This window comes from Erinaceus europaeus, chromosome 14 (assembly GCF_950295315.1).
Source record: "Erinaceus europaeus chromosome 14, mEriEur2.1, whole genome shotgun sequence".
Taxonomy (NCBI): domain Eukaryota; kingdom Metazoa; phylum Chordata; class Mammalia; order Eulipotyphla; family Erinaceidae; genus Erinaceus; species Erinaceus europaeus.
In genome coordinates this window covers 45,172,711-45,200,653 of record NC_080175.1, presented here as the reverse complement: position 1 = coordinate 45,200,653, position 27,943 = coordinate 45,172,711, and the positions used below count along the sequence as shown (strand labels likewise).

At 46.9% G+C, this 27,943-nt stretch overlaps 2 protein-coding genes across 3 annotated transcripts in view; one reads left to right on the top strand and one right to left on the bottom strand.

Annotated features, from left to right (window-relative positions):
* CCDC137 (coiled-coil domain containing 137) overlaps nucleotides 1-23,172 on the top strand; it is a 138,326-nt gene extending 115,154 nt beyond the window's left edge. The window contains exons 2-7 of the mRNA XM_007534748.3: nucleotides 12,051-12,096; nucleotides 12,422-12,555; nucleotides 18,676-18,895; nucleotides 21,228-21,310; nucleotides 21,941-22,020; nucleotides 22,119-23,172. Of these exons, the coding sequence (XP_007534810.3) occupies nucleotides 12,498-12,555; nucleotides 18,676-18,895; nucleotides 21,228-21,310; nucleotides 21,941-22,020; nucleotides 22,119-22,304 (627 nt within the window). The 5' untranslated portion in view covers nucleotides 12,051-12,096; nucleotides 12,422-12,497 and the 3' untranslated portion in view covers nucleotides 22,305-23,172. The remainder of the gene's footprint in view (nucleotides 1-12,050; nucleotides 12,097-12,421; nucleotides 12,556-18,675; nucleotides 18,896-21,227; nucleotides 21,311-21,940; nucleotides 22,021-22,118) is intronic.
* OXLD1 (oxidoreductase like domain containing 1) lies at nucleotides 10,272-11,873 on the bottom strand. 2 transcript variants are annotated; one of them, XM_060171789.1, is made up of 3 exons: nucleotides 11,691-11,779; nucleotides 11,065-11,565; nucleotides 10,272-11,034 (listed from the first exon to the last, which is right to left on the bottom strand). In XM_060171789.1, the coding sequence occupies exons 1-2, from the start codon at nucleotides 11,748-11,750 to the stop codon at nucleotides 11,134-11,136; spliced, it is 492 nt and encodes a 163-aa protein (XP_060027772.1). In that variant the 5' UTR covers nucleotides 11,751-11,779; the 3' UTR covers nucleotides 10,272-11,034; nucleotides 11,065-11,133. The 2 variants fall into 2 exon arrangements, 1 of the variants encoding a protein (XP_060027772.1); XR_009544725.1 differs by lacking the exons at nucleotides 10,272-11,034; nucleotides 11,691-11,779 and adding an exon at nucleotides 11,799-11,873 and having other exon boundaries at nucleotides 11,425-11,565.
* Nucleotides 23,173-27,943: the final 4,771 nt, after the last annotated feature.

Sequence of the window (27,943 nt, the reverse complement as noted above, 5' to 3'; positions counted from 1 at the left end):
TTATTTTCCCCTTTTGTTGCCCTTGTTGTCTCATTGTTGTTGTGGTTAATTGTTGTTATTGATGCCGTCGTTGTTAGATAGGACAGAGAGAAATGGAGAGAGGAGGGGAAGACAGAGAGGGGGAGAGAAAGATAGACACCTACAGACCTGCTTCACCACCTGTGGAGCAATTCCCCAGCAGGTGGGGAGCCAGGGGCTCGATCCTTACTCCAGTCCTTGCACTTTGCACCACATGCACTCAACCTGCTGCGCTACCGCCTGACTCCCTCCCTATTTATTTTTTAACCAGAGCACCGCTCAGCTCTTGCTTATGGTGGTTCAGGGGATTGAATCTGGGACTTTGGAGCTTCAGGCATGAGAGTCTGTTTGCATAAACATTGTGCCTTCGACCCCTAACCAAAAAACCTCTTTTACATAACCATTATGCTATCTCCCGCTGCCCACTACTTACCTTTGAAAAAGAAGGAATGGGCTACTGCCCATTTGAACCTACTTTTGTGGTCCTTTAGAAGGTTCCCCAAAGTCCTGTGCAGCTTGACCCCATTTTTTAAAAAGATTTTTAAAATATTTATTTCCTTTTTGCTGCCCTTGTTTTTTTTATTGTTGTTGTAGTTACTATTGTCATTGTTACTGATGTCGTCGTTGTCAGATAGGACAGAGAGAAATGGAGAGGGGAGGGGAAAACAGAGAGGGGGAGAGAAAGATAGACACCTGCAGACCTGCTTCACTGCTTGTGAGGCGACTCCCCTATAGGTGGGGAGTAGGGGCTTGAACCTGGATTCTTACTCAGGCCCTTGCGCTTTGAGCCACGTGTGCTTAACCCACTGCACCTGACTCCCGAGGCCATTTTTTTTTTTTTTTTGCCACCAAGTTTGTCACTATGGCTTAGTGCCTGCACAATGAACCTGCTGCTCCTGGTGGGTAATTTTCCCCTTTTTTCTCTTTTTTTATAGTACAGAAACAAATTGAGAGAGAATGGGAAGAGAGAAAGGGAGAGAAGGAAAGAGAGACAGCTGCAGTACTGCTCCACTATTCAAGAAGCTTCCTTCCTGGAGGTGGGGACTAGGTGATTGAACCTGGTACATGGTACTGTGTGCATTCAACTGGGTATGCCACCACCTAGCTCTGCACCTCCCTTTCTCAAGACTTTTTAAAAAAAACTTATAAAAAAAATGGGCAGGGGTAGCTAGCATAATGGTTATGCAAGGAGAGACTCTCATGCCTGAGTCTCCAAAGTCCCAGGTTCAAGCCCCTGCAACTCCATAAGCCAGAGCTGAACAGTGCTCTGGTAAAAAAAAAAAAAAAAAAAGAAAGAAAAAAAAACTTTTTTTTTTTCAACTTTGGCTAAATTTCTTCTTTTTTTTTTCTTTTTTTATTTAAGAAAGGAGACATTAACAAAACCATAGGATAGGAGGGGTACAACTCCACACAGTTCCCACAACCTGATCTCCATATTCCATCCCCTCCCCTGATAGCTTTCCCATTCTCTACCCCTCTGGGAGCATGGACCCAGGGTCGTTGGGGGTTGCAGAGGGTGGAAGGTCTGGCTTCTGTAATTGCTTTCCCGCTGAACATGGGAGTTGACTGGTCAATCCATACTCCCAATCTGCCTCTCTCTTTCCCTAGTAGGGTGGGGCTTTGGGGAAGCAGAGCTCCAGGACACATTGGTGGGGTCTTCAGTCCAGGGAGGCCTGGTCGGCATCATGATGGCATCTGGAACCTGGTGGCTGAAAAGAGAGTTAACATACAAAGCCAAACAAATTGTTGAACAATCATGGACCCAAAGGTTGGGATAGTGGAGATGAAGTGTTGGGGGGTACTCGCTGCAGACTATTGTATACTTCTGCTTTCAGGTATATATTTTGCCCTAGTTTATGGATACATGTGAACATATGCTCTGTCTCACGGAACCTGGTCTATATCCAGGTTTTGGGAGTTTGGTAGGAAGTGGACCACCTGGGATGGAATTAGAAAATACTATGAAAGGAAAGGTCTCACCCGAGTCATGAAGCTGAAGGGTTGTCATTCTACACCTGAAATCTCTGGACATAGTCTGAGGTGAAGCATGTTGAGGTGGCACTCGTTGTGTTGACTAGGTTGCGATCAGCAGATGCAATATTATTTGATATGAATTGGGAGAAGCATGTGGGAAAGTGGGCCCCACCCTAAGGTTCCAGGACTGGGGGGGGGGGGAATATAGGCTCTATAGTGGAAATGTGAGGTTCCTGCTGTCTTAGGGTTCAAGAAGACAATGGATAGTTATTGTTATCATCACATTCTTTGGTAATTGGGTTAGCTTTGAAAAGTCCCTTTGTTAGGGTTTGTTGTATAATACCCAGCATCTTGTATATAGCTGTGCCACCAGTTGCTTCTGTTCTACCTGGTCTAGGCTTTTGAGAGAGTCCACATATCAAAGACTCAGACTATGTACTAAAAAGACTCAGTCTGTGTTTTAAAAAGTTCGAGACATACAATAAAAATTTCCCCCTCGTATTAATTAAATAGTGATTTATATGACTACACTTTAATAGGAGTGTAAATAAACACCATTGCCACCACCAAAAGACTGTGTCCCAATCCACCCACCCACCGCCACCCCACCGCCACCCCTGGGAAGCCGAATGTCCACGCTCCCCGTCACCGCGGGGTTTTTACTTCGGTGTCCTACTCTCAATTTAGTCAGATCCTGCTTTTAGCTTCCCTTTCTGATCTTCTTTCTCAACTTCTGTTGATGAATGGGATCATCCCATACTCATCTTTATCTTTCTGACTTAGCTCACTTAACATAATTCCTTCTAGCTCTGTCCAAGATGGGTCAGAGAAGGTGGGTTCATTGTTCTTGATAGCTATATAGTATTCCATTGTGTATATATACCACAACTTTCTCAGCCACTCATCTGTTGTTGGGCACCTGCGTTGCTTCCAGGTTTTAGCTATTATGAATTGTGATGCTATGAACATAGGAGTACACACATCTTTTTGGTTAGGTGTTATGGAGTTCTTGGGGTATATCTCCAGGAGAGGAATTACTGGGTCATATGGAAGGTCCATGTCTAGCCTTGTGAGAGCTCTCCAGACTGCTCTCCGAGAGGCTGGACCAATTTACATTCCCACCAGAAGTGCAAAAAGGTTCCTCTGTCCCCACAGCCTCTCTAGCATTTGTTGCTGCTGTCCTTTTTGATGTATGCCATTCTCACAGAGGTGAGGTGGTATCTCAATGTTGTCTTTATTTGCATTTCTCTGACAATCAGCGACCTGGAGCAGTTTTTCATATGTTTGTTAGCCTTTTGGATCTCCTCTGAAGTGAATGTTTTTTTCATATCCTCATTATATAAATAAATTATATTTATTTATTTTATATTTAAAATAAATAAATATAATTTTAAAACTTTTTAAAAATTAGTTATTTTTTCCCTTTTATTGTCCTTGTTGGTTTTTATTGTTGTTGTAGTTATTATTGTTGTTGTTAGTGATGTTGTCGTTGTTGTATAGGACAGAGAGAAATGGAGAAAGGAAGGAAAGACACAGAGGGGGAGAGAAAGACAGACACCTGCAGACCTGCTTCACCGCCTGTGAACCGACTCCCCTGCAGGTGGGGAGCCGGCGGTTGGCGGCTCAAACCGGGAACCTTATGCAGGTCATTGCGCTTCGAGCCACATGCGCTTAACCCGTGCTACTGCCAGACTCCCGCCCTTAAAAACTTTTAAAATTATTTTATTTATTTACTATTGGGTAGAGACAGAGAGAAGTTAAGAGGGGAGGAGAGGGAGAGAGAAAGACACCTCCAGCCCTACCACCACATGTGAAGCTTTCCCCCTGCAAGTGAGGAGCAGGGAATCGAACCCGGGTATTTGTGTACTGTAGTGTGTGAGCTTAACAAGGTGTGCTACCGCCTGCCCCCCAAATTGTGGCTCTTGAAATATAAATATTCACTAGAGAAAGAGAGAGAGGAAACCATAAAATTACACTAACATGCAGTGCCAGAGAGATTGAACTCAGGGTCTCATTTAAAAACAGTAAGTGGTCCGGGAGGTGGCGCAGTGGATAAAGCACTGGACTGTCAAGGACTGAGGTCCTTAGTTCAATTCCTGGCAGCACGTGTACCAGAGTAATGCCTGGTTCTTTGTTCTCCTATCTTTCTCATTAATACATAAATAAAATATTTTTAAAATAAATAAAATAATAATATAATTAATTAATTAATTAAATATATAGGTGGTCAGGCAGTGGCACACCTGGTTAAACCCACATAGTACTAACTGCAAGGACCCTCCCCATCCCCCACCTGCAGGGGGGATGATTCACAAGCAGTGAAGCAGGTCTACAAGTGTATTTTTCTCTCCCTCTCTATCTCCCCCTTCCCTCTCAATTTCTCTCTGTCCTACTGAACAAATTGGGGAAAAAAATGGCTGCTGACAGTGGTGTATTCAAAGTGCTTGCACCAAGCCCCAGTAATAACCCTGAAAAGAAAAAGTAATAATGATTATATATATTATTGGGGACCGGGCAGCATCACAGCTGGTTAAGCGCACATGGCACAAGGATCAGGGTAAAGATTCAGGTCCAAGCTCCCTGCTCCCCACCTGCAGGGGGGTTGCTTCATGGGCGGTGAAGCAGGTCTGCAAGTATCTATCTTTCTCTCCCTTCTCTGTCTTCCCCTTCTCTCTACATTTCTCTCTGTCCTATCCTACAAGGACAGCAATGGTAACAATAACAAGGGCAACAAAATGGGGAAAATGGCTTCCAGGAGCAGTGGTTTTGTAGTGCAGGCAGAGAGCCCCAGCAATAACCCTGGAGGCAATATATATATATATAGACAGGAGAGGTAGCATAATGTTTAGGCAAAGAGACTCTCATGCCTGAGGCTCCAAAGTTTAATCCCCTGGACCAACATAAGCCAGAGCTGAGCAGTGCTCTGGTAAAAATACAATGGGAGTTGGGTGGTAGCGCAGCAGGTTAAGCACACATGGTATGAAGCGCACATGGTGTGAAGTGCAAGGACCAGTGTAAGGATCAAAGTTGGAGCCCCAGGCTCCCCACCTACAGGGAAGTCATTTCACAAGCGGTAAAGCATGTCTGCAGGTAGCTATCTTTCTCTCCCCTTCTCTATCTTCCCCTCCTTTCTCAATTTCTCTCTGTCCTATCCAACAATGACAGAAATAACAATAACAATAGTAATAATAATAATGATAAACAACAAGGGCAACAAAAGGGGGGAAAAAGCCTCTGGGGATGTGAGTTTGTAGTGCAGGCACTGAGCCCCGGCAATAACTCTGGATGCAAAATAAGATAAAATAAAATAAACGAGGGGGTCGAGCAGTGGCGCAGTGGGTTAAGCACATGTGGCGCAAAGCGCAGGGACCGGCGTAAGGATCCCGGTTCGAGCCCCCGGCTCCCCACCTGCAGGGGAGTCGCTTCACAGGCGGTGAAGCAGGTCTGCAGGTGTCTGTCTTTCTCTCCCCTTCTCTGTCTTCCCTTCCTCTCTCCATTTCTCTCTTTCCTATCCAACAACGAATTGCGTCAACAAGGGCAATAATAATAACCACAACGAAGCTACAACAAGGGCAACAAAAGGGGGGGAAAATGGCCTCCAGGAGCGGTGGATTCATGGTGCAGGCACCGAGCCCAGCAATAACCCTGGAGGAGGAAAAAAAAATAAAAAATAAAAAATAAATAAAATAAACGAAATTCATTGTGATTTTCTTCTTTTGGGGCTGGGTGGAGGCACACCTGATTGATCACACATGTTACAATGTACAAGGAACCAAACTCCTGGTCCCCACCTACACGGGAAAGTTTTGCAAGCGGTGAAGCAGTATTGTAGGCATTTCTCTCCCTCTCTATCCCCTTCTTCCCTATCAATTTCTGGCTGTTTCTATCCAATAAATAAAATAAAGATAACAATTACTTTTTTTCTTTTAACTTGTTGTCTAGGAGTGGATAAGCCAGAGCATCACTCTAACACATGCAGTTTCAGGGATGTGATCTGGACCCCATGCTTGGGAATCTAGTGCTTTATTCACTGGGCTACTTGCTGGCTGCCCAAGCAGGGACCTTTGTCCCTGCTGCTCTGTTTCCTCCACCTCCCCAAACACCGCAGGCTCTCTCCTCCCAGGACTTCAGAGCTCAACCCAGAACCACTGCTTTAGGGCAACCCCTCATTTTAGATCCCAAGTCTATTTCAGAGGACCCCCTGCATGCAGTGGGAACTCTCACACTTCTCACTTCATTGCACACTCATGTAATCCTAACTTCATAGCAGTGAGCAGGGCAGCAGGTCCTATTCCTTAAAGTGCCAGGAACTTCACAGTTCGGAGAGAAAGTCTGGAATGAAAAACTGAACAAAGATCCACATGTTATCCTGGGCCACCAGGTTTCGCACCTGCAGAATGGGGGTGAGCCCTCTAACCCAGGCCTTTGTTGTTGTTGTTGTTATTGGATAGAGACAGAGAGAAATTGAGAGAGAAGGGGGAGAAAGAGAGGAAGAGAGACAGAGAGACACCTGCAGACCTGCTTCACCACCTGTGAAGTGACTCCCCTGCAGGTGGGGAGCCAGAGGCTCCAACAGGGATCCTAACCGGTCCTTGCACTTTGTACCACATGCACTTAACCCGCTGCGCTACCGCTGGACTCCCCTGCTAACCCAGGTCTTTATGCATGATAATATGTCCACTTAACTGGGTTTACCACTGCCTGGCCCTCTAAATTTTTTTTTTAAGCTCCTGGTCCCCACCTACAAGGGGAAAGCTTCATGGGCAGTGAAACAGTGCTGCATGTGTCCCTCCTTCATCCTCTCAACTTCTTTGTCTCTATTCAATTGAAAAAAATACATATTTATTTATTTTTGCCTCCAGGTTTATATTGCTGGGACTTGGTGCCTGCACCACCAATCCACTGCTCCTGGTGGCCATTCCCTGGCCCCATTGGATAGGACAGAGTTGTGAGAGGAGGGGAAACTGGGGGAGGGAGATAAACACCTGAAGATCTGCTTCACTGCTTGTGAAGCAACCCCCCTCCAGATGGGGACCTGGGGCTCGAACCAGGATCCTTGTGTGTGTCCCTGTGCTTCATACCATATGTACTTAACCAGTGAACCACCACCCGGCCCCCTAAATAAATATTTGTTGTTGGGGGCCAAGTGGTAGCTTAGCAGGTGGGGAGTGGGGCTAGAACCTGGGTCCTTGTGCATAGTAATATGTGCATTCAACCAGGTGCACCACTGCCTGGACCAACAAATATTTTCAAAATACCAGAAGCCTTTAAAAAATAAATAAAACTGGTTTTGGGCCAGGCTGCGGTGCATGCACCAGGTTAAGTGACTGAAGCAGTGCTGCAGGTGTCTCTTTCTCCTATTTCATTGCCTTTTCCTTTTGGTCCCATCAATTTAATTAAATAAATGAAGTTAAAAAACTGTTACTTGTTGATTTATCAGTGAGAGCAAGAGCTCCCCTTTTTGAGAGTTCCTCCATTTTAGAGACTTGTTTTTAGTTAAAAGACAGTAAAAGTTGAGAAACAAGCTGACCTCTCCCCAGGAATGCCGGGGCCATCTGGGCAGCTATAGATATCTAGTTTAAGCCTGCAAAAGTGATGCTGCAAAATAATGTTTGTGTGACAATTTAAATTTAAAAGTTTCCACTCCTTCTGCTTACCTGTTTTGCTTAGATAAAGATTAGGGTGGAATGTATCCTTTACTTTGCTTAAGGTAAAGATTAAAATGTAATATACAGGGAGTCCGGGGGGTGCGTGGTGGGTTAAGCGCACATGGCACAAAGAGCAAGGACTGGCATTAAGGATCTTGGTTCAAGCCCCCGGCTCCTCACTTGCAGGGGAGTCACTTCACAGGCAGTGAAGCAGGTCTGCTGGTGTCTTTCTCTCATCCTCTCTGTCCTCCCCTCCTCTCTCCATTTCTCTCTGTCCTATCCAACAACAACAACAATAATAACTACAACAATAAAACAACAAGGCAACAAAAGGGAATAAATAAATATTAAAAACAAATGTAATATGCATCTGTACTCCTTAGATAAAGACATCCTGCTTGTGTAACCTCCATCCCTTGAAAGTATAAATAGTGTCTCAGAGTTGCCAGAAGTTCCTAGCTAGGGAGTGAGTGGTCCCAGCTAGTAAACCCTCAATGCTGAGTTCCCCTGTATGTGTGTCTGTGTGAATATATCTTTGAACATCGTTACTCTGTCTGTCTGTCTTGGTTTGCAATCGGGCTTGGTCAGTGGTATCCTAACTATCAACACAGGGAAGAGAAATAGAGCATCACATACAGCAAAGCTGAATGGTGCTTAAAAAAAAAACTCCCCCCCCCCCAAAAAAAATGTGCCTGTCTTCCAGAACTGATTTATTCTTCTTAAAAAATATTTTGGGGAGTCGGGCGGTAGCACAGAGGGTTGAGCGTATGTGTGCTGGGCTAGCTTCGCAGGCAGGAGAGATGATCCAGGAACCAAACTGTGGCAGTAGCAATACAAATCTTTATTCATGCAGGAGCCCCAGAGTTGGCGTGAGTGCAGCACGTGGGTTAAGCCACGCGGAGCCAATAACTGCAATGGCTGACATCTGCCTCCTGGTCTGCAAGCCTCACCTCCCCTAGGTCACCTCCTCTAGGTCCGGATGCTGAAGAGAGAGAAACCAGAAACAGAAGTGGGGTTTATAGGATAAAACCGGAAGTGGCACGTCAGAAACGGAAATGGATAGGAAAGGGGGTGGAGAAAGGCAAAAGGCATGCTTGGAAGGTGGAAGCTTCCTTAGCAACTGTTGTGAAGGTTTTAGCCAGTGGGATTAATGTTACCCTGCAGGCAGGGCAAGTCTTGAGGTAGAAAGAAGATAGATCAATGGGTGGGGATCTTTCAAGCAAAACAATGATTATGTAAATAGGCCATACTATCAGCAATGCAGAATGAGGGGGGGGGGCTGGTTTAATGCCGACATCTATGTGGGTGGCACAAAGTGCAAGGACCGGAGTGAGGATCCCAGTTCGAGCCCCCAGTTCCCCACCTGTAGGGGAGTTGCTTCACAGGTGGTGAAGCAGGTCTGCAGGTGTCTGTCTTTCTCTCCGTCTCCTCCTCCTCTCTGTCCTATCCAACAACGACAGCAACAATAATAACTACAGCAATAAAACAAGGGGAACAAAAGGGAATAAGTCTTTTAAAAAATACGTATTTATTGGGAGTCCGGCGGTAGAACAGGGGGTTAAATGCACGTGGCGCAAAGCACAAGAACCAGCCTCAGGATGCCGGTTTGAGCCTGGCTCTCCACCTACAGGGGAGTTGCTTCACAGGCGGTGAAGCAGGTCTGCAGATGTCTATCTTTCTCTCGCCCTCCTCTCTGCATTTCACTCGGTTCTATCTAACAACATCACTAACAACAACGATAATAACAACAACAATAATAAGGGCAACAAAAGGGAAAATAAAAATAAATTAAAAAAACATTTTGGGGCGGGGTAGATAGCATAATGGCTATGCAGAGACTCTTCTTTTAATTTTTATTTATTTATTCCCTTTTGTTGCCCATGTTGTTTTATTGTTGTAGTTATTATGGTTGTTGTTATTGATGTCATTGTTGTTAGATATGACAGAGAGAAATGGAGAGAGGAGGGGAAGACAGAGAGGGGGAGAGATAGACACCTGCAGACCTGCTTTACCGCCTGTAAAGCGATTCCCCTGCAGGTGGGGAGCCAGGGGCTCAAACCTGGATTCTCACACAGGTCCTTCTGTTTTGCGCCACGTGTGCTTAACCCGCTGCACTACCACCCAAGTCCCTTGTTTGCTTATGCCTGAGGCTTCTAAGTCCCCAGCTCAATCCCCTGCAATACCATAAACTAGAGTTGCTCAGTGCTCTGTTAAAAACAAAACCAACCAAACAACAACAAAAATATTTATTTTTTGAAATTTTTATTTATTTTCCCTTTTATTGCCTTTGTCTTTTTGTTGTAGTTACAGTTGTTGTTATTGATGTCGTCGTTGTTGGATATGACAGAGAGAAATGGAGAGAGGAGGGGAAGACAGAGATGGGGAGAGAAAGACAGACAACTGCAGACCTGCTTCACCGCCTGTGAAGCGACTCCCTTGCAGGTGGGGAGCGGATCCTTATGCCGGTTCTTGCACTTGGCGCCACGTGAGCTTAACCCGCTGCGCTACCGCTGGACTCCCCAATTTTTCTTAAATTTTATTTATTTACCCTTTTGTTGCCCTTGTTGTCTTTTTATTGATGCTGTACAATTTTTTAAAAATATTTATTTATTCCCTTTTGTTGACCTTGTTTTATTGTTGTAGTTATTATTGTTGTCGTAATTGTTGGATAGGACAAAGAGAAATGGAGAGAGGAGGGGAAGACAGAGAGGGGGAGAGAAAGATAGACACCTGCAGACCTGCTTCACCGCTTGTGAAGCGACTCCCCTGCAGGTGGGGAGTCAGGGCTCGAACTGGGATCCTCATGCCGGTCTTGTGCTTTGCGCCACCTGCACTTAACCTGCTGCGCTACAGCCCGACTCCCCCAAAATATTTTTTAACGACAAAGATACTGAAAGCTACCAGAACACTGTTCAGCCCTGGCTTATAGTGGTGCTGGGGATTGAAGCTGGCACTTCGGAGCCTCAGGCATGAAAGTCTTTTTTTGTTTTTAATTGGACAGAGGTAGAGAAGTTGAAAGGGAGAGATAGAGAGGGAGACAGATATCTGCAACCCTGCTTCTCTAGTTCTGTAGCTTCCCCCCGAAGGTGGGGATCAGGGGCTTGAACCTTGCACACCGTAATGTGAGCGCTTAACCAGGTGTGCCACCTCCTGGATCCAGACACGACAGTCTTCTACAAAACCATTATGTTGTCTCCGCAGCCCTTTGTTTTTTATTTATTGCCCTCAATGCAGGCACTAGGAATCCACTGCTCCTGGCGGCCTTTTTTTTTTTTTTTCCTTTATTTGACAGGACAGAGAACAACTGAGAGTTGGAGGCGAGAGCCAGCGAGACACCTGCAGCCCTGTTTCACAGCTCATGAAGCTCCCCACCTCTGCAGGTGAGGAGCGGGCGCTAGAACCCGGTCGTTGCGCATGGTGGTACGTGCGCCACAGCTGGCCGGCTCAGACCTGGTTTGTCCTTAGGCCATGGCTGAATAGACCTTGTCTGCCCTTATTCGCGAGTCCCCCCAGTTCTAGCTTTAGGAAGGGGCGCCGGGGCCGGGGCCGATGGCTCTGGCGCCCGCGCCGCGCGGAGCCGCATCTCTACGCGCAGGAAGGCCCGCAGACCCTCGTCGGCCACGCGCTGTTCCAAGGCGGCCAGCGCGCGCGCGCCTCCGTCCCCGCAGTGCTGCTGCAGCCTGTCAGCGTACTCCACCCACACGCAGTTGGGGCAGCCCCTCATGCAGCAGTTCGTGGGGGGCTGGAGGTCAGGCGGCAGGGGTGGGGATTCGGCGGGAGCCTCACTGGGCTGACCGGAGCCGTCCGAGTCCGCTGGGGCGCCCCCTTTCCCGGGGTCCGTCCCGCATCCTCGGTGCGGAGGAAAAGCGCTGCTGCCTCCAGGAAGCCTTCGGCACCAATCCCGGTTGGCGTGGAGGCGCGGGCCCTGAAGGTACAGACAGGAACATGAGTCTCCAGCCGCTGGCCGACTGTCACCCACAGCCCCGCATGTCCTTGCGGTTCCTCCACTCCCTGCCGGCCCAGCCTCCCGAGCGCCCCTCCGGTACTTGCCGGGCTCAGGGCAGCGGTGGTCATGCCGCCGCCTCCCCCGACTACGCTCCGCAGCAGCATGGCCCGCCGGCCGGCCCGCAGTACAAACGCCCAACACCAAGCACCTACCAAGGCCGCCTAGTCCGCAACGGCCGGAAGGGCGCCGAGACGACCTCGAAAGCGCGACTGCACCACCGGAAGCGGAAATGGAGACCTCGGGGCGAGATCTAACAGGAAGGCGGAAGTAGTTTCTTTCTAGAGTACGCGCCGTAGAAATGGCCGGCACGGCGCGTCTAGTGGCAGCCCAGTCAGGGTCAACGGCGCCTAAGGGTCCCGGGCGATCACAGTGCCGGCAGCGGCTGCAGCAGCAGCAGCAGCAGCAGCATCGGGGAAAACGGCTTTCGGCGCCGTGGCCCGGGTCGAGCAGGTGGGTCTCACTCTCTGAAGTCTCCCCGCACCCTTCTCTGGTCTGATCGCGGGCGCCCAGGAGGGTTGACCGTGAGCCGAGGGACGTGCGGCTTCAGTGTGGCACTTGCACGTTGGAGGATGCCGCCTTTGCTATCCTGGTCTCTCACTTCACTCAGCCACCGCTAGACTGAGGCACAGCCTGGGGCGAGGAGCCTCGGACACGCTGCGCCCCGCGGCAGTCAGGGCAGCCAGTGACGTATTTTTTACCAGGCTTGGGTTCCCAGTCTGATGTGCTTTGGCCAGACGTTGGGCTTGCCTCACTCCTCTTGTTCTCCATCCCACAGCAAAGAAAAGAAAAAAGTGAATTGCAAGCCCAAGAACCAAGAAGAACAAGAAATCCCTTTCCGACTCCGAGAAATTATGAAGAGTCGCCAGGAAATGAAAAATCCGATCAGTAACAAGAAGAGAAAAAAAAAAGGTAAAGTGAAGGTCCATATTGGGATTTGTGTGCCTGTGCCTACTTACTTTCTCAAATATACATATATTCTCTTATCAGATTGCTGCCTATCTCTGGCTTATGTTCGCGCTGGGGATTGAAACTTGAACCTCAGGCATGAAAGTCTATTGCATGACCATTATGCCATCTCCCCAGCCCTCAAGTATTGGTTTTTTTTTATATATTTATTTTTTTCCTTTTTGTTGCCCTTATTTTTTATTGATGTAGTTATTCTTGTATTGATGTCGTTGTTAGATAGGACAGAGAGAAATCGAGAGAGGAGGGGAAGACAGGGGGAGAGAAAGACACTGTAGACCTGCTTCACTGCTTGTGAAGCAAATCTACAGGTGGGGATCCGAGGGCTCAAACCGGGATCCTTATGCTGGTCGTTGCACTTGGCTCCACATGCGCTTAACCCGCTGCAGTACCGCCCAACTCCCCTCAAGTATTGTTTTAAAAGTTTTATTTACTTACTGATTAATTGTGTGTGTGTGTGTGTGTGTGTGTGTGTGTGTGTGTGAGAGAGAGAGAGAGAGAGAGAGAAGCAGAGAGTCACTCTGGTACAGGGATGGAACCTGGGATATGATGCATGAAGGTTCAATGCTTTATCCACTGCATCACCTCCTGGATTTTACTGCAGATTAAGAGGGAATTTACCAGATCCATGTGAAGATCATTCTTCCACTCATCCCTCCGCACCATGTATGGGCTATCTCCCTCTACAACAGCTGGGAATGGTGCCTGGTATGTCTCTTGTTTTGTGAATGCCAATATTTTTCTAAGGATGAGACTAAATGTACAGCAATGTGATTTTATTTTTTTTATTTTTGTAAGTTGTCAACTTTAGGCATTATAGTTATTATATAACTGCCATACCAGCGAGGGGATGGGAGGGATAAGAAGGTGGCCAGGATGGTGAAATGTCACATTTTCTATTAAGGTATTTAAAATAGAGACTCAGTGGATAAGGCACTGGGCCCTTACTTAATCCTGAGTTTGATTACCAACATTGCATGTGCTTGGGAGCATGCACTTCGCTGATGCTCTGGTTCTTTCTCTCCCTCATTCTTATTATTAAGTACATAAGGGTTTTTTTAAATTTTTTTTTAAAGATTTTATTTATTAATGAGAAAGATAGGAGGAGAGAGAAAGCACCAGACATCACTCTGGCACATGTGCTGCCGGGGATCGAACTCAGGACCTCATGCTTGAGAGTCCAAAGCTTAACCACTGCACCACTTCCTGGACCACTACATAATGTTTTTTTTTTTTTAAATATTTATTTATTCCCTTTTGTTGCCCTTGTTTTATTGTTGTAGTTATTATTGTTGTCATTGTTGGATAGGACAGAGAGAAATGGAGAGTGGAGGGGGAGACGGGGGGGGGGGGGGAAGACAGACATCTGCAGACCTGCTTCAGGACTTGTGAAGCAACTCCCCTGCAGGTGGGGAGCCAGGGGCTTGAACCGGGATCCTTACGCCAGTCCTTGCCCTTTGCGCCACCTGTGCTTAACCCACTGCGCTACCGCCCGACTCCCATTTTTTGTTTTGTTTTTTTAGCATAATAGACTCACATGATAAAATCAAATGGTTCAGAGAAAGTACAGAGTGAGGCATTACCTTCCTCAACTCTGAAACTGCTCCCATCCCAAGAAGGCACCCTGTGCCCTGTATAGTTTTCTTTTTTTCTTTCTTTCTCTTTTTTAAAAATATTCTATTTATTTATTAATGAGAGGGATAGGAGGAGAGAGAGCACCAGACATCACTCTGGTACATGTGTTGCTGGGAATCGAACTCAGGATCTCATGCTTGAGAGTCCAGTGCTTTATCCACTGCACTACCTCCCAGACCATCCTTTTTTTTCTTTTAATTAAATGTGTTTCTTGCTTATGGTGGTAAAACAGATTCAGCCTGGAACTTTGGAACCTCTGGAGAGTCTCTTTGCATAACCATTTTTTTTAAAGATTAATTTTATTGGGGCCAGACGGTTGCACAAACTGTAGAACATGAATATATATAGTGTACAAGGATCCAGATTCAAGCCCCTAGTCCCTACTTAAGAGGTGGGAAGCTTCCCAGTTAGTGAAGCAGTGCTACCCTCTTCTCTGCTCCTCTCCTTCCATACTTTTTTTTTTTTTTTTTTTTTAATTAAACCAGAGCACTGATTAACTCTGGTTGATGGTGGTGTGGGGTGTTTGAACCTGGGACTTTGGAGCCTCAGGCATGAAAGTCTCTTTATACAACTATTATGCTATCTACCCTCCCCACAGCAATTTCTCTTTTTTTTTGGCTTGCAGGGTTATTACTGGGGATCGGTGCCTGCACCACAAATCCACTGTTCCTGGAGGCATTTCTTCCCCCCTTTTGTTGCCCTTGTTTTATCATTGCTATAGTTATTATTATTGTTATTGATGTCATTGTTGCTGAATAGGACAGAGAGGAAGGGAAGACAGAAGGGGAGAGAAAGAGACAACCCGCTTCACACTATGTGCGCTTAACCTGCTGCGCTACCGCCCGACCCCCCCACCCACTGCAATTTCTCTGTCTCTGTTCTATCCAACAATAAATAAATGAAATAGAGATTGATCTTTTAAAAAATTATCTTTACTGGAGACAGCTAGAAATCAGAGGGTAGGGGGAGATAGAGAGAAAGAGAGACACCTGCAGCCCTGCTTCACCACTTGCAAAGCTTACCCTCTGCAGGTGGGGTCCAGGGTCTTGAACCCAGGTCTTTGTGCATTTTAACATGTGTGCTCAACCAGGTGCACCACCACCTGGCTCCAATTAAAGATTGATTTTTATCTATGTCATGAAATAGAAAGAGTAGTCCGGGAATTGGGCGGTACCGCCACCTGCAGGGGAGTCACTTCACAGGTGGTGAAGCAGGTCGGCAGGTGTCTCTCTGTCTCTATCCAATAACAAATAAAAATAAATAAATAAATAAGTAAATAAAGCTTAAAAAAAAAGAGTAGTGTGGAGGCAGTGTAGTGGAGAAAGCATTGGACTTTTTTTTTTTGATTTATAAGAAGAAGGTATCTCATCCACAGAGGATTTTTTTTTTTATGTTTTAATTTTTTTATTTAAGAAAGGATTAATTAACAAAACCATAGGGTAGGAGGGGTACAATTCCACACAATTCCCACCACCCACTCTCCATATCCCACCCCCTACCCAGTAGCTTTCCCATTCTCTATCCCTCTGGGAGCATGGACCCAGGGTCATTGAGGGTTGCAGAAGGTAGAAGGTCTGGCTTCTGTAATTGCTTCCTCGCTGAACATGGGCGTTGACTGGTCGGTCCATACTCCCAGTCTGCCTCTCTCTTTCCCTAGTAGGGTGGGTCTCTGGGGAAGCTGAGCTCCAGGACACATTGGTGGGGTCTTCAATCCAGGGAAGCCTGGCTAGTATCCTGATGGCATCTGGAACCTGCACCATGAATCCACTGTTCCTAGAAGTCATTCCCCCCCATTTTGTTGCCCTTGTTGTGGTTATTGTTGTTGATGTCGTTCGTTGTTGGATAGGACAGAGAGAAATGAGAGAGAAGGGGAAGATAGACACCTGCAGACCCGCTTCACTGCCTGTGAAGCGACTCCCCTGCAGGTTGGGAGCCAGAGACTCGAACCAGGATCCTTACACCAGTTTGTGCCACATGCACTTAACCCACTGTGCTACTGCCCGACTCCCCCTTTTTAAAATATATATCTATATGGGAGTCGGGCTGTAGCGCAGCGGGTTAAGCGCAGGTGGCGCAAAGCACAAGGACCGGCATAAGGATCCCGGTTCGAACCCCGGCTCCCCACCTGCAGGGGAGTCGCTTTACAGGCGGTGAAGCAGGTCTGCAGGTGTCTATCTTTCTCTCCTCCTCTCTGTCTTCCCCTCCTCTCTCCATTTCTCTCTGTCCTATCCAACAACGACGACAACAACAATAATAACTACAACAATAAAAAAAAAACAACAAGGGCAACAAAAGGGAATAAATAAAATAAAATATATTTAAAAAATTAAAAAAAAAAAAAACATATATCTATATATATATATTTCCTCCAGGGTTATTGCACCATGAATCCACCACTCCTGGAGGCCATTTTTCCCACTTTTGTTGCCCTTGTTGTTGTAGCCTTATTGTGGTTATTATTATTACCATTGTTGATGTTGTTTGTTGTTGGAAAGGATAGAGAGAAATGGAGAGAGGAGGGGAAGACGGGGAGAGAAAGACACCTGCAGACCTGCCTCACTACTTGTGAAGCAATTCCCCTGCAGGTGGGGAGCTGGGGGCTCGAACCGGGATCCTTATGCCGGTCCTTGTGCTTTGCGCCACCTGTGCTTTACCCGCTGTGCTACCGCCAACTCCCCCCGACCCCCTTTTTTAAAGGATTTTTTTTCTTTATTGGGGAATTAATGTTTTACATTCAACAGTAAATACAATAGTTTGTACATGCATAACATTCCCCAGTTTCCCATTTAACAATACATCTCCCACTATGTCATTTATCATCCTTCATGGACCTGTATTCTCCCCACCCACCCACTCCCACCCCAGAGTCTTTTACTTTGGTGTAATACTCCAATTCCATTTCAGGTTCTACTTGTGTTTTCGTTTCTGATCTTATTTTTCAACTTCTGCCTGAGAGTGAGATCATCTCATATTCATCCTGTTTCTGACTTATTTCACTCAACATGAATTTTTCAAGGTCCATCCAAGATCAGATGAAAACACTGAAGTCCCCATTTTTTACAGCTGAGTAGTATTCCATTGTGTATAGATACCACAACTTGCTCAGCCACTCATCTGTTGTTGGACACCTGGGTTGCTTCAGGTTTTGGCTATTACAAATTGTGCTGCCAAGAACATATGTGTACACAGATCTTTTTGGATGGATGTGTTGAGTTCCTTAGGATATATCCCCAGGAGAGGAATTGCAGGGTCATAGGGTAGGTCATTTCTAGCCTTCTGAGAGTTCTCCAGACTGTTCTCCACAGAGGCTGGACCCATTTACATTCCCACCAGCAGTGTAGGAGGGTTCCTTTGACCCCACACCCTCTCCAGCATTTGCTGCTGTTACCTTTTCTGATGTGTGACATTCTCACAGGAGTGAAGTGATATCTCATTGTTGTCTTGATTTGCATTTCTCTGACAATCAGAGACTTGGAGCATTTTTTCATGTGTTTCTCGGCCTTTTGGATCTCTTCTGTGGTGAATATTCTGTCCAAGTCCTCCCCCCAGGATTTTTTAAAAATATTTATTTATTCCCTTTTGTTGCTCTTGTTTTATTGTAATTATTGTTGTTGTTGGTTAGGACAGAGAGAAGGCAAAGACAGAGAAGGGAGAGAAAGATAAATACCTGCAGACCTGCTTCACCATTTGTGAAGTGACTCCCCCGCAGGTGGGTAACCGGGGTCTCGAACCAGGATCCTTACACCAGTCCTTGCACTTTGCACCATGTGCGCTTTACCTGCTGCACTACTGCCCTACTCTAAATAAACTTTTTTTAAAAAGGGTGGTTCCAGGAGGTGGCGCAGTGGTAAGTCATTGGATTCTCAAGCATGAGGTCCCGAGTTCAACCCCCGGCAGCACATGTACCAGAGTGATGTCTGGTTCTTTGTCTCTACTCTTATTTCTCATTAATAAATAAATTCTTAAAAAAAAAAAAAAAAAAGATAGGGAGAGTAAAGAGACAGAGACCAGAGCAGCACTTTGGCATATGTAGTGCTTGGAAGCCTGAAGTTCAGCCATTATGCCACTTCCCAGCCACCACTTACAGTGACTTTTTTTTTTTTTTTTTATGGCTTTCATATTCTTGTGTGTGGTTCTGCTATGCTCTTCTCCTTCTAGCGTTTGCCCTTCTTCCGTAGCCAGTCAACAGCGTCAGGTTGAGCCTGATGTAAAGTTTCGAGACCTCCTTTGAATCTGGAGAGATGGCAGTCTTGTACATTGAAGTTTGGAAGAGCTGATAAAACAGTCATCTATTGATGGGCATTTAGTCTGTTTCCTCCCTTTCTTCCATATTCTCTCTCTTTTTTCCCTGTCCCTCCTGGCCAATTTGGGAAGTGAGGTAACCTGTTACTTGCCCCTCACACAATCCCCTTGGCCCTGTTCTGACCTCAGCCCAGGTGATCTTCAGAAAAACATTGGAGAAGGAAGCCAAGGGAGTCCAGCCAGACATAGCTGTGCCCAAGTTCAAGCAGAGTAAGCGGGAGACAGACAGAGCATACATCCAGCGCATGGAGCAGGAGACCCAGCACGTGCTGTTCCTCAGCAAGAACCAGACTGACCAGCGGCCAGAGGTGCAGGTGGCACCCAAGAAGAATTCAGAGAGGAAGAAAGCGTGAGTTGGGTGGGAGATGTGTGGGGTCAAGACTGAGGTGAGATAGTGCTGTGGCAGCTCTTCTACGCCAGTGTCTTGTCACTAGCGTGCCCTTGTCTTGCTCCATGACTGTGGGAGCATCAGTCAGGAAGGATCTTTCCTCCTGTCTCTCTTTTTAACCAGAGCACTGCTCAGCTCTGGCTTATGGTGGTGCAGGGGATTGAACCTAGGACTTCAGAGCCTCAGGCATGGGAGTCTCTTTGCATAACCATTATGCTATCTATCCCTACTTTCTTTTAAATATATTTTATTTATTTTAATGAGAGAAAACAGAGCACTGCTCAGCTCTGGCTGATGGTGATGCTGGATTAAACCTGGGACCTCAGATCCTCAGGCAGTAGTAGTCTTTTGCAGAACCATTATGCTGCCTCCCCAGCCCTGGAAGGGTCTTTCTTCACACTAGAGCTCCTCAGCCTCGGTTCAAGGAGTCTGAATTCACAAACCCTGGCTTTGTCTTTGCCTTTTTCTGGAAAAGTTTCAGGACACAAGGGCCAGAGGTGGTTGGGCACCACCTGTCTCCCAGACCGGTTGCTGTAGGAAAGCCAACAAGTAGGATTCACTGGCCATCAGAGGCCCTTGTCTTCCCCCACAGAATTCAGGGGCAGGGCAGATAGCATAATGATTATGCAAAGACACTTTCCTTGCACCCCCCACTGCGCGCTCGTGTACACACACACACACACACACACACACACACACACACGTCAGAACTGAGCAGTGCTCTGGTTAAAAAAAAAAAGAAGAAGAAGGAATTCATTATTGGGCCAGGGCAAAGGGAGGCTCTAGGTTCTAGATTTTTTTTTTTTTTGGCTCTAGGGTTCTAAGCTGATCCTACCAGATCCTACTCTTTGCACCCAGAATGGGGTTCTCTTCCTAGTGGTCTCCTTTCTTATCTGAAAGAGATTAAGAGTTGTATCATTTGTTAAGTTTTGAGCCTTGTTTGGACTTAGATTCAGATCTTTAAAGTTACAGGAATTGGTAGCCCTGTGGGGCTTTGGATAACACCCTAAGTACCCTCCTTGGCTCTAGAGGAATCTGAGGAGGAAGCTAAATAAGGGAGGTGGCTTCAACAAATGAGCACCCCCCTTTTTTTTAATTTTTAAAAAATTATCTTTATTTATTGGATAGAGACAGCCAAAATCCAGAGGGTTAAGAGATAGAAAGAGACATCTGCAGCACTGCTTCACCACTTATAAAGCTTTCCCCCTGCAGGTGAGGACTGGGGACTCAAACCCATTTCCTTGAGCACTGTACCGTGTGCTCAACCAGGTGTGCCACCATCCAGGCCCACCCACCCATTTTTTTTTTTTTTGCCTCCAGGGTTCAGTGCCTGCACCAAGAATTCACTACTGGCGCCCATTTTTTCTATTTTGTTGTTGTTCTTGTTTGATAGGACAGAGAAGTAGAGAGGGAGAGAAAAAGACACCTGCAGAATTGTTTTCACTGCTTGCAAAGCAAATGCCCTGCAGGTGCGTGGCTAGGGGGCTTGAATTGGGATCCTTATGCCAGTCCTTGAGCTTTGTAGTATGTGGGCTTAATCCCATGTGCCACCTCCTGGTCCCGCAAATGAGCCTTTTGAGGTTCACTAATCCAAGCATCAGAAGCTTTTTCTGAGTGTCCCAAAAGCCAGAGGGATTTTTCTCAATTTGCTGGTGTTTCCCCGAGTCTATTCTTGCCACACATTTAGCCAGTGATAAAATCACATCTCAGAAAACCCTTTCCGTATACTCCATAAAGGCAGCTTTCTCAGAAACACAGCAAACAGGTTAGGTGATAGTGCACTGGGTTAAGCGTACATAGTCTGAAGTGAGGATCCCCAATCCAGCCCCTGGTCTCTCCACCTGTGGGGGGTCACTTTGCAAGCAGAGAAGCAAGTTTGCAGGTGTCTATCTCTTTCCCCCCTTCTGTCTTACCCTCTCTCAATTTCTCTCTGCCCTGTTCAACAACAATGGAAAAAAGATGGCTGCCAGGAGCTGTGGATTAGTAGTGCAGGCACTGAGCTCCAGTAATGACCCTGGAGGCAAAAGCAAGCAAGCAAACAAAAACAGCAGGAATTCAGATTCCAAAGTCACACTACCGGGCTATATCACTTAAGTGCTATTGTGGGGGGCCCTGTGAGTCTCCGGTGGGGTGTCCTGTGCACAGAGGATCTGCAGTAGTCTCCCCAACCTTGGCCCACGAGGTGCCAACAGCACTGTTTCCTCCCACATACTTAAAAGACATGGGCATTTTTTTCCAAATGTGCCATAGGTGCACTGGCGTGAATCTAAGTGGACTCTCACTTTCTTCCCAGGTACCAGAAGCGACGGCTGGACAAGATTCAGCAGAAGAAGGAAGAGAAGGCCGCAGAAAGGCTGGAGCAGGAGCTACTTCAGGGTACCTTTTTTTTTCCCTCCAGGGTTATCATTGGGGCTCAGTGCATGCACTACGAATCCACTGCTCCTGGCAGCCATTTTCCATTTGTACTGGATCAGACAGAGAGATTGAGGGGAAAGAAGAGGAGATAGAGGAGAGAGACACTTGCAGACCTGCCTCACTGCTTGTAAAAGCAACCCCCCTGCAGGTGGGGAGGCGTGAATTGGGATCCTTGTGCATGTCCTTGCACTCCATACCATACTATGTATTCTTTTTTAAATCTTTATTTTTTTATTTTTGAGAGAGAGAAACACCAGAGCACTGCTCAGCTCTGGCTTATGGTGGTACTGGGGATTGAACCTGGGACTTAGGGGCCTCAGAATCTGTTTGCATAACCATTATGCTGTCTCCCCCACCCCATACTATGTATTTTTAACCCTGTGTGCCACTGCCAGGCCCTCTCAAGGTATCCTTTCTGTGGAACCCCTCCCCAGAAGTGGGTACTGGGGCTGGGTTGAGGGAAGGCTGCTCCCGGGGACATGAACTGGGGCTCTGTGTCTCTCCCTGTTGTCAGTGCATGTGTGTTGGGAGCAGGCAAGTGACTGCAGGGTATGGGCAGCAGACTCCAGTTGTACTCTTCTGTCCCCATAGATACAGTAAAGTTTGGGGAGGTTGCCCTGCAGCCCCCAGAGCTGACTGCCAAGCCCAGGACAAGCGTGAGCAAGAACCAGGTCAGTATGTATGGGGGTGGGGGGTAGTGGTCCAGCAAGCAGTTTTTCCCCACCTCAGACCCAAGAGCACTCCACTCAACTTTCCTTCTCTTCCTCAGCCCGCCAGGAAGTCGCTAATGCTAATGAGAATGCTTTTGAGTCCTGGCGCCGGGTCCCAGTCTCCAAACATCTCGCTAGCCCGGCAGCGTATTGTTGGGGAGGAAAGAGAACGGGCCGTGCAGGCTTATCGGGTGCTGAAGAAGCAGTGGCAACAACACTGGCAGCAGGGGACTGTGTCATCATAGTCATATAGTCACCCTGTTTCCTTTCGGAGAGGAAATCAGAGACATGTCTGTGAAGACCAGACAGAACAGAGACCTTGCACACATGCCCTGGGACTCGGGCCTGTTAGCGACTCTCTAGTGTGGGAGACATTCTGAATCTTTGCTTCAGGAGTTGCTCCCTGAAGACTGTTCATTCGTGTTGTTCTCCACCTCTCACAGGGCTGCCTTTGTTCTGACTCCTGTTAGAAGGCGCCAATGCCTGTGGAGACAGCCAGTGGGCATACCTGGCATCCCACAGATGGCATTGTTCAGGGCCAGTAATCCATAATCCTGTCCCCAAATACCAGCTAACTGCACACATTGGAGATGGAAGCCTGAGGCAGAGTAGACCAGCATTGGTGCAGCACAATCCAGGGAGGGAGCTTGGACTCTCCACCAGAAATTGCTCACAGCTTCGATTTGATTGTGGATACAAGACACCGTGCACATGCCTGACCTAGAGATCCCTTACTTGTGTCATGAAGATCTTTGGGCATACTAGGATTGTGGCTAGAGGGACCGAGGAAGAGTTGCCACGAAGGGTTAAGACCTGGGTGGACCTATCTCCATCCTTTATACTGGTGTCATCAGTGAGCCCAGCTGTGGGCTGGGCCTGAGGCTCCAAAGCTGTCAGAATCTTAACAAAAAGAACTGCCTGTCACTTTTTGAGGATGAGTGTGCTTGCTCCACCAACTCAGGTGCTTGTGGCCTGGCCTGGCTGGAGTGGACCACAGTGGTGTGGCATTTGATAGGACCTATTTATGCCTTTCCCAAAGTCTGCATTTCTGCAGTGGAGTTTATTTTCAAATAAAGTTTTATTTTTAAGATCTCTAATGATAGAAACACCAGAGCACTGCTCAGCTGTTGTTTATGGTGGTGGTAGGGGATTGAACCTGGGATTTAGGAGCCTCAGATAACAGAGTCTCTGCATAACCATTATGCTATCTCTACCCCCCCCCCCCAGCTTTGTTTTAAATATCTATTTACTCAAATGAGGAAGAGCTAACTCAAAAGGATAGCTCAGGGGCTGGGCAGTAACACACTGGGGTTAAGGGCACATAGTGCAAAGTACAAGGACTGGTTGGAGCCCCAAGGTCCCCCATTGGGGGGCTTTCATAAGTGGTGAAGCAGATTGCCCTCCTCAATTTTTCTGTCCTATCCAACAATGGGGGGGGGGGGGGAGAAGATGGCCTCCAGAAGCAGTGGATTTGTATAGGCACCGAGCCCATGATAACCCTAGAGGCCAAAAAAGAAAGATGGCTCATCCTGTTAAGAGTACCAATATGCATGCCTGAACTGGAGTTATCACTTGGCACATGGGATGTTGGGTTTTGAACTCATGACATCATGCTTGAGATCCATTGCTTTATTCATTGCATCTCCAAGCCTTTGCTTATATTTACAACTGAATTTACCTTTAGTCATAGCACCACTTAGCTCTGGGTTATGGTGGTGCTGGGCATTCAAATCTGGAACCTTAGAACCTTAGGCATTAAGGGCTTTTGCAGAGCCACTAAGTAATCTCCCCCGTTCTAAGTGATGAAATTGTGCATTCAAGGCCCTGGTGCCTCAAAAAGAAGAAAAAGAAAAAAAAATGGAGAGATAAAAGCACCACTTGAGTTGAACCTGCAACATCTGGGGCTTCAGGTCTTCGATGCAAGTGTGCTATCTCTTCAGTCTTCCCAGCCTCGTCCCACCAGTTTATTTATGAAGAGCTTTCTATTTCTCTCAATTTACTTTGGATAGAGAAAGAAAATGAGAGGGGAAGGGAGTTAGACACCTGCAACCCTGCTTCACTCATGAAGCTTTCTCCTTGCAGGTGAGGATTGGGCTTGAACCGCATCCTTGTGCACTAATGTGTACTTAGCCAGCTGTACCACCGCCTGGCCCCATGTCTTGTTTTTTTTTCCTTTTGTTGCCCTTGTTCTTTTTTATTGTTATTGAAGTTATTGTTGTTGGTGTTATTGATATTGATGTCATCCTTGGATAGGACAGAGAAATGGAGAGAGGAGGGAAAGATGGGGAGAGAAAGACACCTACAGATCTGCTTCACCGCCTGTGAGGCGACTCCCCTGCAGGTGGGGAGCCATGGGCTCGAACCGAGATCTTTCTGCTGGTCCTTGTGCTTTGTGCCACCTGCGCTTAACCTGCTGCACTACTGACCAACTCCCTTTTTTTTATATAACCAGAGCACTACTCAGCTCTGGCTTACGGTGGTGTGGGGGATTGAACCAGGAATTTTGGAGCCTCAGGCATGACTCATTGCATAACCATTATGCCATCTACCCCTGACCCCCATGTCTTGATTTTTTAGAGACCACTGGTTTCCACCATGCCTTTGCCAACTAGAACCTTCCACACTGAACAGACAACCCAGGGCCACTGGCCCTGAGAAAAGAAGCCTGTGAGTGGGACTCAAATTAGCTGGCCTGCACCCAGAGACTCTCTAGACCCCTAAAGTGGGGTGCCATGTGAGCAGGCAGTAGTTTAAAAAATAGTGGGGGGGATTCAGCTTCCGGAGGCAGAGCTACGAGCAGCAAATCGCTTTCTCCTCTCCCAGATCAACTAGGAATACCAAAGGAGACCACCCGGGACCGAAACAAGACAGGACTAGAATGACCACAGGAACTCAGTAAATCACCGGTGAGTATAAACACGTGTGGCTGGTGACAGAGAGGAGCCTAAGGAGAGATTAAGTGACTGCTAACAGTTCAACAGTTTATCAGTGGAGACACCACCTCCAGTCTGCTCCACCAACAAGGGGACAGCTTAAGGGAGGAGAGGACTCCCCAGAGACTGACCAAGTACAACTCTTGAGTCTCCATTGCTACTACCCTCAGAATCTGGAGCATGACAGGAAGGGACACCAGGGGACAGAGATCTAACCAGGAAACTCAGGAGAAGACCTATAACTCGGTGGCATAGCTGAGGGGCTGTGAAAGTCTCTTTGCATAACCACTGGATTATCTCTGCCACACCTTGCTTTATCTCTTGGTCAGGAGTCAGTGATTAAGCTAAGAAGCCTATTGATAGTTTAAAAGCCCTCAGGCTCCCATAGCCTACAGGGAAGGAAAAAAAAAAAAAAAAGGCTTTTAAACCACTGAGCTCCAACTCAGGGATTGAAATAACTTAACTTCCACCACTGTGAACCCTTTAATGAACTTACTTAGACACAAGTCAATCCAGGCAATAGTGATCAATAATTTGAAAAGTACTGATAAAGAGAAGTCATAACATAATATATAAAATGGTTAAAACAAGAAGAAATATTGGAGAATCGAAACAGGACAAGAGTCCAGCTAAAAGTCCTCCAGAGGGTGAAGCACAAAACAACGAGTTCAACATCCAAACATTAGGTAAGGAAATAATAACAGGAGTGAGTAAAGAATTTGAAAAAATTGTAATCAGAAATGCAGGAACAACAAATGAGAATATGGAAGAAAATACTAATAATCTCACGGTTATTAGAGAGCTGAAAGCTGAAATCGCTAAGCTAAGAATGCAACTAGCTGAACAAGCTAAAACAGTATCAGAGCAGAGCAACAAAATAGATGAACTCCAGAAAACAGTAGAGGGCAGAGAGAATAGAATAAATAAGGCTGAAGACAGAATTAGCAAGATTGAGGATGAATTAGAAACAACTAAAAAAGAAGTAAGAGATCTCAAAAAGAGATTAAAAGATGCTGAAAACAACAGAGTCCTATAGGATGACTTCAAAAGAAACAATATACACATTATAGGCATACCAGGGGAAGAAAGAGGAGAGGAAGAAAGCATTTTCCAGGCCATAATAGCTGAAAACTTCCCTAGTCTAGACAACATCAAAGACATAAAGATTCAAGAAGCCCAGAGGGTCCCAAACAGAATTAACCCAGACCTAAAGACACCAAGACATATCATACTTAGAACGGAAAGGAATAAGGATAAAGAAAGGATCCAGAAGGCTACAAGAGAAAAACAAAGAATCACCTACAAAGGAAAACCCATAAGATTAGCAGCAGACTTCTCCATACAAACACTACAGGCCAGAAGAGAACGGCAAGGTATCTATCGAGTGCTCAATAAGAAAGGCTTTCAGCCAAGAATACTATATCCTGCTATACTGTCATTCAGATTAGATGGAGGCATCAAAACCTCAGAAAAGCAACAGTTAAAGGAATCAACCATCACCAAGTGTTGCTGAGGACTTATTCTGATGCAGTCTCCGCCCCCAGGTTTTCCTATGCTCCGCTAAATCCTAGAGTGCCCCCTTTCAACCAATCCTGGCTCTGCCCCCAGGTTTTTCTATGCTCCGCTATATCCTAGAGTGCCCCCTTTCAACCAATCCTGGCCCTACACGTCACCCCTGGTTGTCGCCCAATAAAAAGCCCCCTCACCCCTCCCTTCTCTCTCTCTGGGCTCTCGGCTCTCCCTCTCTGAGGTCTCGCTCCCTGCTCTCCCCCCGTGGTCGGCCATTGCTGGCTGGCTCCACGTGGTCTGAACCAAACCTCCCCCCCCATCCTATAATAAAGATCTGTGTACCCCTTTGCTCTGGACGTCCGCTCTCTTCTCCACAGTGCATCCCGACACCAGACCACCTCAACAACATCTGGCGCCCATCGTGTTCCGTACCCACACCACACCTGGCCTGAGGTCTCCGAAACCGCCCAGACACAGCTCCCTCTCCCACGTCATCGGACCAAATACAAACATTCCCGGTAAACTTGGCCCCTTCTAAACAAAACCCTCAGCCGTGGCAGCCATATTCCTCGAAGGAACTTGGAACGCTCAGGCAAGCAGTCAGGGAGGACGGTATGCACTCTCCATGGACCAAGTCCGTTTTGAGAAGCTTTTACCAGCATTTAAATATACCACAAGACTGGAAAGAACTGGCTCGTGCTGCACTCCCAGACCCACTCTATCTTCAGTGGCAGGCATGTTTCCGTGATGAGTGCTCTAGGCAATCGCAGGAAAATAGTAACAAACAGGTAGAATGGAATTTTGATGCTTTGTTTGGAGCAGGAGCTTATGAATCTGGAGCTCAGCAGGCAGAAGCCAGGTTTCCAGCTGGTTATTTTGAACAGGTACGCATCTGTGCAACACAAGCATGGGAAAGGGTGACCACACCTGATGTAGATCCATCAGCTCCCATTAACTCTTTTTACCATGGCTCTGATGAGTCATTGGCGAGCTTCATCTCAAGGGTGAAGAGAAGCTTAGAGAGAAAGGTTTATAATCCTGACGTCCGCACACTACTCCTGCGCTCTATTGTCTGGGAAGGCATGACACCACAATTCCGTCAGGTATGCCTTAATCTTAAACACCTACACCCAGATAATTGGATTCTAGCGACACAGGAACTTACATCAGGCAATTATGGGACACCCGCTACGACGCAGGTCTATGCAGTTGCCCCACGTAAGCAAAACGGGGCCTGCTTTCAGTGCGGTCGCCAAGGACATTGGCATAACCAATGTCCTGATAAGTTGCGACCACGCCTCCAGTCAGGGAAACCACGCCTCCAGCCAGAGCAACCCCGCTTTCAGTCAGGGAGCCAGAGACCACGTACTGTTTGTCCAAAATGTCGTAAGGGGTTTCATTGGAAGAGAGATTGTTGGTCCCAATTTCATAAAAATGGTTCG